Source organism: Aythya fuligula, chromosome 8, assembly GCF_009819795.1.
Source record: "Aythya fuligula isolate bAytFul2 chromosome 8, bAytFul2.pri, whole genome shotgun sequence".
NCBI classification, from domain to species: domain Eukaryota; kingdom Metazoa; phylum Chordata; class Aves; order Anseriformes; family Anatidae; genus Aythya; species Aythya fuligula.
This window is the reverse complement of record NC_045566.1, coordinates 26,760,992-26,777,850: the sequence shown is the minus strand read 5'-3', so window position 1 is coordinate 26,777,850 and position 16,859 is coordinate 26,760,992. Positions and strand designations below refer to the sequence as shown.

At 37.5% G+C, this 16,859-nt stretch overlaps 1 protein-coding gene across 2 annotated transcripts in view; it reads right to left on the bottom strand.

Moving 5' to 3' along the window:
• Nucleotides 1–16,859, bottom strand: part of VAV3 (vav guanine nucleotide exchange factor 3) — a 162,577-nt gene that overhangs the window by 54,393 nt on the left and 91,325 nt on the right. The window contains exons 16-18 of one of the 2 annotated variants that reach the window (XM_032192464.1): nt 12,966–13,067; nt 10,330–10,430; nt 2,789–2,811 (exon numbers count right to left, since the gene is read on the bottom strand). In XM_032192464.1, the coding sequence (XP_032048355.1) occupies nt 2,789–2,811; nt 10,330–10,430; nt 12,966–13,067 (226 nt within the window). The remainder of the gene's footprint in view (nt 1–2,788; nt 2,812–10,329; nt 10,431–12,965; nt 13,068–16,859) is intronic. The other variant, XM_032192465.1, reaches the window with a different exon arrangement.

Here is a 16,859-nt window from a genome sequence, read left to right as displayed (position 1 = left end):
TGACCCAGATAACGTCCACAAACACAGTAGTCGTGAGGCTGCTTCTCCTCTTGTCTTGCTTTAATAAGGTAGAAACTTTCACCATTTCTACTCTGTACTTCAGGTATGTGGAATTTCCTAGAAAATTCTTAATTTTCTGGGCAAGTACTTAAACGTGTTTAGTAACTCCACTCCCTCTTTCTTTTAAATTTGGTTAAGTAGAGCTGCATAAAAGCAGAAACACTAACAAGAATAAGACTTTTTTTTTTAATGATGAGGTTGATTTTTTGATGTTGTTATTGCTGTTGTTTTGTTTTTGTGTGTTTTGTTTTTCTATATAATTTATTCTCCAGGACATATAATATGGGTCCCTGAAAACATCACTGTGAAATAAGACACATCTATGAACTACTATCTGCTTTTGCAACCTTGTTTTAACTGCTAGCTTGCATGGAGGTTCATGCATTTTTATTTATTTTTTTAATCAAACCAAGCAGGGGAAAGCACATTGCATAACAAAGGGAACAATTAGGTTGCTCCGATTTACTTGCAGTTGATATAAGCTGATGCAGGATGCACAACCAAGGTGAGCCAGAAAGCAGTAACCTGAGGCACAACCAAATTACTAAGCCCTATAGCAAGCTGGTAAAAAGGAAAAGCTTGATTTAAAAACAGCTTTCAGACTCTTGAGTCTTGGGACTTATTTGGTCTTTTGGCCTATACCTTACATTCTAATCAAAGAAAGGATGCACTTTTTTTTTCAGCTGCAGTAGAAAGAAGAAAATTGTGAATTGCTGCTACAAGAAGTGAAGGTAAAGTTAAAAAAAATAAATAAATAAATGGCTCAGTCATCTGACTCCACTTTTTAGAAATTGAGGCAGCATTATTTTTCAGGATAAATGCAGATTTGCACCTGAGAGGTAAAGAGAAAAAGCAAATGCAAAGGAAGATGTATTTAACTGAACTGAAAAAATACAGTAATTATGTGACAACACAAGTCAAACATACCAAAGCACCAGATAGAAAATGATGCTCTATACCCTTAAATAAGTTGCAGTACCAACAAACTTAATTACTGGTAGGAAAAAAATCCATCTGTCCCAGAATCATGAATTCTAACTTATACTTAAATTACCTCTTGTTGAAAAATTAAACATTCTTATTTAAGAATGAAAGTAATTCAAACATTTTGGCTCAAATCAATAGCCAATACCAAATCAATAGCTCTCGAAAGGAAGCTGTCTCTTTTCACAAAAGAAGAGATTTCAGAATCATGCTGGGGGTGAGAAGCTTTGGGCCTCGGGGGCTTGGCTACAATTAGTATACATATTTTCTTCATCTGGCCACCTGTGTTCACCTTATTTAGCTTTACATACTTGGCAACATGGCCCACAAGGTGCAGTAAGCAATCTGTTCATGGCTTCCCAGTGCTGTCTGTCAGCTGCAGTACCAGGAGACTTAAGCTAACAGACCATGCCGTAATTTTCATATTTAAAAGTGTCCTTACTTAGCAGGCATCTCTAGACAGCAACATTAAAGACATGGCAGCAGGTGGCTGGAAGTACAGCTGGCAAGACACCGGCTGAGGGAACCGTGAGGCAGGCGGCAGCCATTTCGGGGCATGCAGGCAGGCTGCAGGGCCGCAAGCACTGGCTCTTGTGGTAACACAGCCCCAGCTCTCCTCACTCCGGGCTCCTCCTGGCCATGCTGTCCTCACCCTGACAGACCCCAGGAACCCCAGCAAGTCCAGCTGTAAAGGCTGGTGCTCGCTGCAGCCCCTGGCCTGCTGCAGCCCCCCAGCCCCTAAATGTGCCAGGTGCCGGGGCTCCCCTCCCCAGCAACGCTGCAGCAGCTCGAGCGTAGGCGGGCATGAGGGGAGTCAGCCCTGTGTGTGACCAACCATGAACCCTTCTGCGCCAGTCACGTCAGCCATAACATCCTTTCAATTCCGTTACTGATCTTAGAGATAGCACCAAAACACCAGCGTTAATGGAGAAAAAGAACACGCATCCTCATACATTGTTCATAACCAGTGTGTCACTTAAGCAGTTAAATTACCATAAACTTCTGATGTAAAATAGATGCTAGGAACTCTTATACCCTAAGACTTACAGTGCTGCCTTTCTTTTGTCAGAATTGGCTGACACAAAGTAACTGCTACACCCTTCTGTGCTTCAGTGGAGAGGTACAAGTACCGGCAAGAACATAACCCAGTAAAACTAGCAGCGTTCTTGAATTTAAGTTGAGGTACGCTACATATACCACTGTGTCCATTTTAATGTTCTCTCAAGATGACATAAATTCCACAGCCACTGAATAACTCTGACAAACACGTTTAAATAAAGAGGCAAAAATTGCCCTGCCTGTTCTTCACTGCCCAGAGGTCTGTGGAGAAGCAGACTTGGACACTAGCACTTCACTGCCGCAGGACTGGCTACTGTTTAAAAAAAAAAAATAGACTTAATTCCACTGCCAAGTTTGGTCTAGCAACACTGAAAAACTAGACATCAGTTGTGAGGTAAAAGTTGTTTTTTTGTGTGTTTTGTTTTGTTTTTCTGGAACTTTAAAAAAAAACAAAACAAAAAAAAAAAAACCATATCTCCACCCCTTCCAGTTCTCAGCATTAAGCAATATCAACTGAAACTTGACACACACTTGGAGCACAGTACATTTGTATTTAATAAGTACTTTCCACCATTCTAAAGAAATATGTTAGTAAATGCAGAAGAAAGCATATATGTTCCAACAGCACATGCACAAAGTAAATGTCATCAACAATGCAAAAAATCACACGAAAACAAATCCTTACCTCATGTTTCAGGTTCCCGTGCTCTGAAAGGTAAGTAAAAATTGGCATTATTGTCAACTGTGAGTTTATGCTGCTTATGTAGCTTCCTCAGCCCGTGCTGTGCTGCATGCCGAGAAGCACCGCTGCGCCCTGCGCTACCTGAGACCTGCAGCACGCCCGGGCAGCGCCGTGCTCGCCTCGCTCATTGGCTCATTGCACAGGGCTCGCACCCGCCAGCTGCCCGCAGGTACAGGACAGCCTGATCCAACACCCTGCACAAACTTTTCCAACCTCCCGAGCGCACTTGCTAAGTATCAGCTTGTTGGGAATTGAAAGGTACTGCTCTTCATTGCACATAGCGTTTGCACCTCTTCTCACCTGTCTTTTCAGAGTATGCAGAGTTGTAGCAAGATAAGATATGTATCTTCAGCTGAAACATTTTCTACATTTCTCGTACTTCGGTTTACCCTTGCATTAGTATGCAGTGGAATTTAAAGCCTGTGGGTTTTTATGTGCTTTTTTGCTATGCATTTCTTATACTGCTTAAAAATGATATTAAAAAACATAGTCTTGTGGGTGATCAGATGGCATCAAGACAGTAATACTTGCACACACAGAACACCAGACGTAACTACAGAGACAATAAAAGTTTTTATATGTATTTTGTCTTTGTGTCTAATCTGATAACCAATACTTCCGTGTACACTAGATGGCTATGGTTCAAGTGCCTTATCAAAGGACAACTGTATTTACCTGTGCGTGTTCTCTAGGACTACACATGCTGCTGAGGAAGAGTACAAACTACCCATGCCCAGTTTTTAGTTTGTCACATTTGAACACTTTTACTGTAATTTTTTGTACTCAGTGAGCCAACATTTGCAATAAATCAAATAAAAAGGTTTAACTACAGGCTGATTTTGTTCCACCAAAAAAAAAAAAAAAAAAATTACATGAACCAGTAAAGTGTGGGAAAAAAAACTTTTGGCTTTCTAGCATTTTATGCAAAGATAAGCAGGCATGCCAAGACCCAGCATGCTGGCTGGGGACTCAGGGCCAGGCACGCGAGGCCCAGCCTATTTACCACCAACAGAACTTCTCACGTATCATTTTAGTCATTGTTTCTTCTCATACCATATGCCAAAGATGCATCTTCCCATCATTCTCAGAAAATATTATCATCATTATACCCTTTCCAAAAGTGTTAATTTGCATTTGAGCAGCAAGCAAACAGAAGAAATATAAGCCAGTCCCAAAGGAGGAAATGCAGGTATGGAGGTTTTCAAAGGAGCCTGAGGGAATTAGTTGCCTAAGTGCTGCTGAAATCAATTCAATTTTGGTGTTTACTTTCACAGTTTCATATGCCTTTCAGAAATTTTGCCAAAATCTAAATAAAATCACCCTTTTTAATGTTTCATCTCAGTGTTATGTATGACTTCAAAGTAAAGTGATTTTGGTAAGTAGTTTCAGAGGGGAAAAAAACGAACTTCAAACCCAGACTCAAGGGGTCTGTTTTGTTAAGAATGACCTTATTTAGGTCTGAAGATCTCTTATCACAAGGCAGAAACGGACATGTCTTTCTATCCTCCAACAGGAATCAATCAATCTGACTCTTAATAGTTGCTGTTGAGTTGTGGGTTTTCTCCCACTCTAGCAAATATCCCAAACAACTACATGAATGAGCTCCATTTGACGATTTCAGCATCCAAACACTCTTCACAATGAATAATTAAGAAACTCATTAACTTCCAGTATCAATATTCAAGGAATCACTACATAGGAAGGTTATAAATAAACCCAATAATTTGCATAAAATGAGTTTCATGAGAAGTGTATGGGGTTTTTGTTTTGGTACACAGGTTAAAAAAGTAAACTGCTCCATTAACCAAGGCCAGGAGGGCATTTGTCATTAAAGCCTAATGGACAAATTCAAACTCAGAAAAAAACAATAGCAACTCCAAGAAGAGCACTTTCTTTAAGCCGTCTCCACTTCACATTAACCCTTAAAAAGCCCAAAACGTAGCCAACACTGACAGACTGCAATGTGATTAGTTATTTCACTATTAACATGCAAAAAATATATGTATCTATTTCCATATAAAGACCTATTAAAAATTAAGGTTTATGCTTGTCTTATTTCAATATTCCTGTAGTTCAGGGCATTTTGTACTGAATTATGTCAATTGCTTCATCAGGAGTTCAATTTTTTTTTCCACAACGTTCCATTAGCACAAGAGCAAAAAAATAAAAATAAATTTCTATCTACTTCAATACTGAAGGTGGAAAATAAATGTTTGAGGATATCCACCAGTAGATATTTTACATGTGACAACTTGAATTCAAGTTTCTGCTCATCACCAACATACCTATGAAGTTAAGGAGCAAGCGAGTTCTTAGTTACGACAGCAAGGTACTTCTACTACCACGGTTCATCACAATTTTTGGGTTTTGTTTATTCAGTGAAGCCATGATACTACTGGGTCAAATTTGGTAATCGCATTTTAGTTCAAAAACAACAGGAACAACAGCTGGCCTCAATAAGTAAGAAAACTCAGATCAGAAAACAGGTTTAGGCCACTCTCCTCCGGGATGCAACGGAGCTGCTGGATTTGCATGATAACGCAATGGAGAGTAAACAAATTAATCACATTAAATATAAAATGTAGTAAATTATTCAACTTACTATTCTAAATATTTTTTCTAAAAAATATTTTATAAGTAGGAACTATAAAGTAAACCACCTTAAAAGAGCTGTGGGACTACCTGCAGCTTTCCAGTCACTTAGCCAGACATTGAATAATCAGAAGAAAAGCAAATAGTAACATAGAAATACCATGGTGTTGGCCTCTGCACAACATACCAAGCCCCATAAGCGACTTTTGTTCAGTCAGACGGTTAGTTAAATAATACAGCTCAACCTTTGTTGCAGTTAAACAAGTGGCATAACTCCAGTGAACATTCTGGGACTTGAACATTTACTCATCAATGCTGTTGACATGGTAGGTTTGGAGAATAGCCAGCAATTTTGCAACTGTTGATCAAGCCAGCAACAAGGTAAACAGGGAAAGCTGCTGTTTTCCTTTTAGATGTCAAAAATGCATGTTTTTTATAAATACTCTCTAACATGCTGTAGCAAGAAATTGTTACATCAACAATATGGACTGTATTATTGGGCATGCACATTAGCATATGAAAGCAGCCCCACAATTAACCCATTCGTATGGTAATATTTTCTTAAACTTTCTTCATACGTTTGAAGAAATACTTCTCCACCTAGGGAAAAGCAGGGGGGTTTCAAATGGAATAGTCCGAAGGAGAAAAAAAAAAAATCATGCATGCAATAACTAAAAGTTAATATAAAAATGCCCAGTTAATGTTTTTCTGATCGATTTATGCCCTGATGACAGATGCTTCTAGCATTCCCTAGGAACAGAGGTAGAATGAGAATTTCATGGTTTGGCACTGTATTTAAAATATTCAAATACTTTCAGATTCTAGATCCATCACTGGAGGTTCATCTAATTGAAATATTCAATAGCCTGTGTAACCAGCAAACATTTGCTTGAGAATACTTAATTCAATATAATTGGATGAAGTTGGTAAAATTCCAGTCTGGCAATGGATGTGGACTGTTAATTCTGCTGTTTTAGACTAGGAAATGGACTGAAGTTCTGCACTATTTTCTGGGATATGTGATATAAAGTGTGCCTTTTATAGTGTGCCTATGAACTGATAAATGTGTGCCTTTACTGATGCTTAGTTAACAGTGGTCCCACTCTTAACGATTACCAAATATAAACCCTTCCAACTGGGGGGGGAGCATCACCATGTACGAATTGTACTCTGCCTTGAAATAAGGCATAGGAGTGCCATTGAGAAACCAGGAGATCTCTATGTCAGCCACTGGAGATAAAACATAGCACATGTGCCTATATAAATGACCTTGTAAAAGAAATACATGCATCCATTTCCTAATCCTTATGTTTAAGGATAATGGCTTCATAGAGCCTTCTATCCAAGTCTGTGCAGCCTGAAGGAGTTCACCTGAACATCAGCAACACAGAGGAATAATGGAGAATTTCAAGTCACAGAAAAATGAAGTGATAATGCATAAATATATGAAAATATTTGAAGCGAAACAAAAGACAGAAGTGAGCACAGAAAACTTCAATCACCACTGAACGTTTAGCACAACATAGACAGGAACAATAACAATAAAAAACAAGGACTAAATGCAGACATCTCATTCTATTTATTAATTCAACTGATTAAGTCTGTATCTTTTATCACTGCAACTTCTTAGTCTGATGAACTAGCCTTCTTTGAAGCAAAACATCTGAAGAACTGGCATATGTTTTTGAATATGGTATAGCATGAAATACAGCAATTTATCTTCAGATTTTGTCAGTGTTTCTCTCGTAAATTTATCATCCTAATCTGACACTTATTAGATTTGTCATTCTAAAGGCTTCATCTGTCTTTGCATGTCTGCCTTTTGAATTTTCAAAAACTGACTTGGAATAAAATACAAAAAGTTTTAATCTACTCATGGGGTGTTCTAAGTATAATTTCAGAAAGCTTAGCAGAAACATCTGCTCAGTGGTCTAAAAAGAGCAATGTTCAACTGTATTAAAAAAGGAAAAACAGTACAGAAGAAAATGCTCTGCAAATGCCTTTATGAAGCCCACCGATATTTTCTGTTTTGGGCTTTTTTTTTTTTTTTTTTTTTTTTTTTAATTCTAATCATCTCTTTGCAAATAAAGGTCTAGTAATAAGAGGAATAATAATGAAAATGGTTTGCAGTATGGAAAAAGTTCCACTTATGAAGAGATGATAAATTAAGACTATTCAGTTCAGAGAGGATACTAACACAGATTATGAGAACCTAACTTATCTAGAAGCAGTCGGTAAAAACTTCCATTTACACTTTTCATAAAAAAAGCCACAAGTTAAATTAAAAAGTTAACAAGGCCAAACATAACCAGGATAAGGTATGTAACCTAGGTGAGGCAGAGGGAAAAGCTTTACAGAGCAAAATGTTTCAAAAACTGAACCACAAACAGATATTTCTATGAACATTTTCCCTATTTTCTATGAATAGGGAAGCTACCCGAAAACATCACCAAGATGTAAAAGCCCTTAGAACACCAAAAAGGTAAAAGAAAATAAAACAAGATTAGAAAGTAGCATCGTTCCTGGGCACCGTCTAACTCCAAAGAGGATTTGCAATTTTGCTCGTGTCTTGTACTAGAGAACTAGTACTAGGAAATCTGGGAGCCTTTGCATAGAGGAAAAATAGACTGGAAAGAGAAAGAAGTTTACAGAGAGGACCAAGTAGTGTACACCTAGATGTAAGTTGAACATGCAACAAAAAACAACTCATTTGCTTCCAACTTCACTTCAGATTCATACAGCATTATTTTACCAAATATATATGTATTTTAAATAAAATCTAAAGAAAAATTCTGCTCCTTTGAAGTTGTGAAATAGTTTCTTATAGTCGTGAGATACCCTAAATGTTTCATTTGCTTTGTTTGGGTGGGAAGGGGGGTGGTTTTTTTTGTTGTTGTTTGGTTTTATTTTGCCCCAAGCAAATGTACAGTATTACTGAAATATATATGGCAGGAAAACTGCAAGATATCAGACCTTGTGTTATCTTGGGATTTATGGTCATTCTTACCGATTCATGCTGCACCATATGTGTCCACAGATCTTTAGAGAAAAATTGAAAGGTAAGTTGCTGCCTTCCAGGATGCCAGATATCCAATTAAAATAAAAACTACAGAAGTGATTGGAACAGAAGGCGGGAAATAAAGAAAAAAGTAGTAGGGGTGGTTTATACTGGAGAAGATATCTTTCTTGTGAAGGACAGTATGCCTTTGCTTTTACACTCTATTAATTCAAATGTGATTGCTTTAAAATATTTTATCTAAGTTTATTTTTCTCCCATATATTCTTAGGAGATTCTGTGAAAAACCTATCCTCCAGAAAAGAAGAAAAATAGAAAAAAAAATTGAATGAACAATACTCTGGTTGCTTGTATGGTTTTTGGATCTACAAGAGGTGATTTAAAAAAAAAAAAAAAAAAAAAAAAACAGACTAGGATAATAACATAGTAGAGTTCCAGTACAGGCAGGAAAACAACTAAGATCAAAGTTCATTGGCTGCAGCAGAAGTCAGCATCTGACATCCTAATGGTTTTGTGAAAGGAGGAAGCAGGCAAATAACACACAGTCAAAAACCAAGCAAAAGTCAGGAAGTAACACAAACAGAGGCAAAGACAGAAGCAAGCTCATATAGCTTTGAAAGGAACAAAAAGCTAGAACCAAAAACTTGAAGCAGAAGCTTAGTGAAAGGGAGAAGATGAGGTAATGATGTAATTCAAACAGCGGGAGAGAGATTATCTCAAAGCATTTTTCAAAGATTATAGATGACAATATCAAAAAAAATTAAGAGGTTGCAGAAGCCCGTGTGAGATATGCAAGCAATTTCACACAGTTATAAAATGTTCCTGAAAAAAAGAACATACAGGTTTTAGTGAAGCAAGTAGGACAATTTCTGAAAAAGCTTCCCCAAAAGATACAGCTACACTTCGCAGTAATCCCAATGTGTTCCAATGCTTTTTCTCTTTCAAACACAAGCAAAAGAAATCCAAATGTATTAATGGTGGGGCAAGATCATATTTGGAGGACACATGTTCTTCCTGCTCCACCAACCCATCAGCTCTAGAAAGAATAGGACAACCTGGACAGAGGTAAGAGTCAAAAATGGTACTGTTATGTGACAAGGTGTCTGGAGTCACAGACTCACTGCCACTGACTGAACAGGTACAGGGAAAGGAAAATGTGCAAATGATGAGCACTAACACTTGGCATTATAAGCGGGAGGTGCTGGAGAATTACAGAAACACTACTGAGCAGAGGAGGAAGGGGTCAAATTTGGAGAAAGCACCCTAACAGGGAGACTGAACAGTAGCTGAAATTGGGACTTTAAGGATTCTCTTGAAGGGCAGAATGAGAATGGCAGCTTACTAAAAGAGGAGAAAAAAAAAAAAAAAAAAAAAAAAAGGTCCTTAGATGCTGGCAGTAAGAAGCCAATCACCTTTTTTCTGAATATTGTGAGTGGCCAGAAATGTTGGAAAGCAACGAGATTAAAAAGGATGCTGAGGCAACACACTTTCAGGAGCTAAGGGTAAAATATCAAAACTTATACACACATCAAGGGAGAACAAGGGATGCTAGACAATATGCCATACACTAAGTGTCACCTGTGAGCCGTCTATGATTAAAACCAGATCTACTTCTTGTTGTATATATAGGACACCAACAAAGAAATTGTGTTTGACCTATAACAGTTCACTCTCTTGCGCTTTTTAACAACTCAGTTTAGTACAAATAAAAGTCCCCATGAATTCTAAATGCAATTCTAATTGTACTTATAAATGGTAGTTTCACAAGCATGTATGTTACAATAAACACAAATTAGGGGTAAATTAAACCTTAATTATATCTAGCAAGTTTTATGTCCTAATTAAAAATGGTATTCTAACAATAAAAATGACTTACCACCTGAATTAGCTCTGCCACAATTGTCTAATCTTCCTAAGCATTCTTTGTGTGCTCCAGCTCCACACTTAGAGCATAAATAGCCTTGATAAAATGTTCCCCTGTAAAATAAAATTAGGTAGTGATACATTAGAAGTGATAAATTCCATGCATAAAGAAGTAAGAGACATGGCAGAAGGCATTAGATGCCATTTGCCTTGTTGCATAATGATAGTCCTTAAAGACCCAAGAACCAGCGACAACAACTGACAAGCAGCTCATCAGCTTTTCGTCACTGCTAGCCATTTCAAAATAACAACCAGATAGTTCCTCTGAACTACTGATAGAATAACAATCTTCATTCCTATTTAGCCCAAAGCAACCCTGACACAGCACAATTGAAATTGTAGCATTATCTATCCTACCATACAGCTACACTGCTTCATTGCAATGGGAATTCGCTCAGACAACATGAAGAATAGATCCATTTTGGGAAAGCCCTAAGTACGAATATATGTTTAAGTACTAAGGATTTTATAGGCTCTAACGCAAATATTCTCAACTTTAAAAATGTCCATTAAATAAATACAAAAATAAGCTGTTTGGGTACACTTCGGTTAACATTCAGACCTGCTAAGGAGTAACTTTCCTTACTCTAAATGTTCTCCAATTCCCCTTAATGAATTAAAATCCGAATTTGAGTCTGAGAACACATTTATTTTCAGATTTGTGCGTTGCTTTTCTCCCAGGTACAATCCACAAAAGGGCTAACAGTCTTTTACATGTAACTCTGAGCAATTACATGAGTTCCATCTATTGATGTGTCTGCTTAATCTTTACACTAGACTTGGCTGTCTCCAAGATTATCCTGACCAGTTTGGAGTGATTACACACCCTAGTCTAACATGACACCTTCAGCTTCAAAGGAAAATCAAGTTTCATGTATGGAACACAGGACTGGACAGGTTTAACCTGAACGCAACATACAGCAACTGCTATTTACTACAACAGGTATTAGACTTCAATTAATTGCCTTTATTTTATTAAACTCAGAATCACATTAATATTTTAAGTATCAGAATACAGAAGCTTAGAGACAAATATAAAAATATTTTAATCCACTTTGTTCCATTTTTGTTTTTTCTTATTGCTACACAGGAATACAAGACTCTACATAAGAGCATAGGACAAAATCATCCATCCCTATAGATGCTTTTAAGGCCGACATTTTATCCCCACTTCAGAAAGATCAGGCACGAAGGTTCAAACCTCACTTCAAGTATTTACATGCCATTCTGTTTAGCATTTTGAAGGTTAAAATGACAATCTCCTTTCAAAAATATTTAGCCATTTTAGGACCACAAACCCAGTACGCTTTCAATACTACGTTGGTACGCAGGAACATGTCTACATATCACTAAATAGCACCTAGGGGTACCTAAGCTATCTTGGAGCAAATTGGCATGCCTGTGCAGAACCGTGCAGGATCATGCAGACTGTGTCCTGAAAGCAAGACAACCGTTTCTCAGCAACAGCAGCCAGTGCAGGAACAGAGACAATGACTCAACTATTCTGCTTCAAATTCAAAAATTAGGCATGCCATCTCTCAGTTCAGGATGTCCGCAGCAGTCTTCATAGTCACTTAAACCTTATTGCATTGAGCAAAGCATCATCTAAAAAAAAATCTCAGAATCCAAGTCAATAAAACTGTTCAGAACAAAGGTTGCTGAAGGGAAAAAAGGCAAGAAGGAACATACATGAGGTTATTGTATTCCTCCACACCTGTGCTTAACAAAAACACAACCTATGCTCTGAACACCCTTTATAAAAGGCTACGGCTACATTTTATTTTTTAGCATCAACAATATGCAACATAAGCACCTGAACCGGCCAAGTTTACAGAGCTTTTGCAACTTCAGCTTCCACTATGAAACTTAGGTTCAATATATACATCTGGAGCATTAGACATTCTGTGTTTACAGAAATACAGGTAGCTTAAAGATAGCTCAAGTAATCCATGTGAAACCACAGATGTGCATGTACATGCACGTACTTCATAGGAAAGAAAGAAAACAAGGTTTTTTCAGCTCAAGTTAGTCTTACAAATCCTCGCTCATGGAAGAATTTGTGGTCTACTAGCATTTATTTAGCTTTGTAACATCTGTCTTTAATTTGCCGACTTATTTCTAGTTCAGCAGAGCTTTTGTGAGACAATTATTTTCTGTTTCACAAAGCAATCTCCCCATATCAAACGTTTATAAGCATCGTCATGATCTGCCTTTCTGAAAAAATATTCCATCTGTTCTTGGGACCGATGGCCTACAGCTATGGGGCCCGTGGACCAGCCATGCTGGTCAACACTGTATAAAATGGCCATCGTTTACTCTTACGAGCATGACTTTCCTTAATAAGGGAATTCTTAAAGAAGGTAATTATGACAAAGCAGCCTTCTGACAAATGGGAAATGGGGTAGCACCTTCAGGTTTTGATCTTTGAACAGCACTGCTGCTAATATTTGGTACTTAATTATAAAATCTCACTCATGCTGTGTATGACTGGCTTTATGGCTTGTCCATCCTGTAGAGGTAACCAGCTAGCCATGTATTTCATCACACTTTCACTCAAATATTACTGGGGGGGGGGCTTAAAATTCTTACCTCAGAAGCATTTGACAGACCTTGCAAGACGTCACACGACTGAAAGTATGCATTTTGAACTCATGAAAGCTTGTATCCGCATAGTCTGGTCGTATATTTGACCTAAAATAAAAATTATTTGAAAATCTGTTTTAAACCAAGGAGATTTAGAACATAATACACTATTCACAGCAGGAAATCTGAATCCATGAACAACTAATTCTATTTACACTTCAATGATTATCACTGAGGTGAACTCAAAACATGGACTTTATCACACACCTTTAAATGAAGTCTGAGTCATTGTATCTTGTATAAACGATCCTTAAAATACATCCAAACTGTTTTAGCTATCACAGTAACTAGAAAACAGTTACTATACATCAAAAAACTTTGGTTGGTCCTGTATGGAGCAGGAGTTGGATCCTTGTGGGTCCCTTCTACCTCAGGATATTCTGCGATTCTATGAAAATACAAGTCTGCTTTTTAATCCTCGTTGAGTAGGTTCATTTTACAGACCCAACGAACACTCGCTTCTTCATTCTCAAATACTTTGTTATGTGTATCTACAAAGAAGAGCAGCTCACAGTTTCAGAACCACGCCACTAGAAAAACGTAAGCAGCAAATCTGGGACAATTAGGTCACAAGTATGCAACAATACACTGGATAACAAGAGCGAATTCAAAAGCAGTTAGAAAATATTTGGGGGTTCTGTTAGTGTTTCTTAAATGAGCTTCTTCAATGCCTACAGCTGTTGCTACACAGCCTTGATTTAACAAAGAAGCAGAAGATCACTATTTATACTGCTAAAACACCACAACACAGTAGTTGCAGACTTATTTCCATACATCTAATTTGCCTAAGCACTAATCCATTGCTGTCTCTTGTTTATCCTCCCTACTGATCCCATTTAAAAGCAGGAGTTTAAGTTAAATATGACCCACTCATTTTGTTGCACTGGTGACTGTTTGCAGGCTTACTTAAATTTTATTAAGTAATCCATTTTTTTCTGTCATTTTCCACATTTCCGTGAGGAAAGAAAGGACAGGAAGTTTTAAGTGATTTGTCATGTCTTTTCCTTTAATTCAATGATACGCTTAAATTACAAAAATGCAACTACCTTACACTAACAAAAACAGAACCACTGAAGTGCTAGGTGCATAATTTAATACTCGATGACATTAAGCTAGACTATCCTAGACAAAAAGAATATATGTAGGACGCATTAATGTATTTTTAAAGATTATTTATCTTGGAACGTTTAGGACTCCATAGAATTCTGGTATTTCTTGCAAAAACAAAGGAACGCGGGATGCATAGGAATTAAAACAGGGAAACAACAGAGGATAAGAATGGAATAATCTACAATACTCAAAAGGAAAGATAAGAAGCTTTCCTGACACACATAATTATAAATTCAGGCATTAAAGTTGGAGGTACTTATTGGGCAAGTTTCATTTTTATGTATTATAAATAACTTTTGGACTATAACACAGAACAGCCACAAATTGCAACGAAACAAATATAAGTAAGCATGCAAGCATCAATCTCTCCAGGACTGAATGAAAAGGCTTATGAAAAAAACATTCAGAGAATCTGTTTAAGTACCCAGTGTCAGAAAGGTCAGACTTCTAATCTGCCTGCTGAAAATGAACGTGCTGAAAATGAAACCATACTCAGAAAGCAAATGGGATTTTGCTTTTATGCTCGAGAATAGCCTTTCACACAGTACTGTTTTAACTCGCTCACTGGTGTCTCTTCTTGCTGTGCTACGCAAGATGTCAACACTACAAGACCTACTCAAAAAGGCACAGATACTACCTATTCAGAGCAGGAAGGTACAGGTATCAGGCTCAATTAATCTTCAAAACAGAAGAACTTTTAAAACCAGAAAAACAATGCACTATTTTAGGGTTCTTAACTCTGCAGAGCAAGGCTTGTGTTGTACAACACATTTGCCAAGGGTCTGATAAAACCTCTGAGGCCACACAGTTCACTACAGACAATGCTGAAAACTCTAGAATGAGTCACAATACTTATACTTGCAACAAAAGCTGTTTTTAAACCAGTTTTGTCTTCAAACCTTTGATTCAGACCAGCATAGCTTGCAAAACCATGTCACAAGCACCCACCTCGTGCAGAGACTCATCACGTTTCAAAGCATATAAAATTAATCCTAACATCGTGACCATTTTTCAAGTACGAACCAAAGAATTGCATGCCATTGCTTAACGCAACTCTGTGACTAAGCTTCTGTCGTACGTAAAAGTTCTCTTGCACTCTTCCCTAGGACTCTTCCACAAAGACCGAAATACATGTAAACTACTGAAAATATCCCTCCTATTAACACAACAATAGCGATGCACTGGGTTCATACTTTTACTAAAAGGAACATTTGAGTTTCTTCATCTTTTGTAAAGCCATTCAGTTTTATTCTACAACTCCTATTAGAAAAAATTACTGAGAGAAAAAATGAAGCATAGTCCTAAAATGGCAAAGAATGAAGCTGTCCCTTCACAGAGGAGCTGCCACAAGGCCTTCCAATAACGTAGTAAGTTGTTTTTATTTCACCCATGGACTAAACTACCAGCTTACCAGGTCCTAACCAAGACAAGGTTTATCCCGATGAACAGACTTAGTCCTTCAGCTTTCTACTGTATGCCAAAATTTGTACGTGTGTCCTGTTTGTATAAATAGAAAAATATAAACTGGAAAGGTGTAATACAATACAAAGTTCAGAATGCAATTCGAACTTAAGTTTACCTTGTCCATCATGGCCTACAGGAGGGCATAGCTCAGACCCAAATACTCCGCAGTTCTTAAGGATTATGTAAGTGCATCATTTCTCAAAGGTTCTGTAAATCCCACCAGGTTTTAGTTGAGTGATTCTACTCTGAAGACTGCTTCAATAAATTTTCTTTCTAAACACCCATTTTCTCCACCACCTACAAGCCTTTCATACTCCCTGTAAATTCACTGCCGTTGAGCTTCACGTATTTACTTGCTGGCTAAAGCCAAACTTGCACAAAGATCCTTTAGAACTGCTGTTTTTAAAAGACCTACATCTGAGCAGCTCTTTTAGGGGTATGCAACAAGTCTTCATAAACCGAAGAGCCTTTTAAATTTCGCTGTCCCTTCCACCACTCAGAACATATCATTCCCCCTCTCACCCCAAAGCCAGAAAGAAAAGCAACAACAAACAAAAAAGCAAAAGAGATGCCACTGAAGTACGTCAGTCACACATTAAATGAATCTTGAAGGGACTGAAGCCTCACAATATCGCAGAGGATCCTGTGCAAGAAAGAGCAGGAATCAAAAGTCTGCACAAAAAGCAAGATTGGGCAGAGGATTAGATTTAAATATACTTCCAAACAGTAGTCTCAAAACAAACCATGCCATTATATTCACTGAGAAGAGCATCATTCCTGTTTTCTTTGTGATTATTCCTCCTAGTAGTCTACAATTTGAGGTAAAATGGGAATGGGCACATATCAGCAAAATGTATTCTTGAATTTGAGAATGTCGCATTTCAAAAACTTTGGTTTTATACACATCATTTCTTAGGATTCTCTATTTAAAGAGATAAGTCTATTAAAAATATTAAGTACTTAGATGCATCGTTTTTTCACGTTAGACAAGAACGCGTTTCCTTACCCCTCAAAAAAAAAAACATTACATTTATATGAAAGCAGTTTCCAGTTGTCAATATTCTGACAAAAGCAGTAGAAAAGAACAGTGCAGAACCAGAACTGTTTCCTCTGAATGCAGAGTAACGTAAAGCGAATGAAAATACAGTGAGATTAATACTGACATTAAGAAAGATTGAACAACTGTAAATGTGGAGGTAGAATAAGGAAAGGTTTATCTAAATACATATATTTCCCTGCTAACTGTAGACAGGAAGACTTTCATAT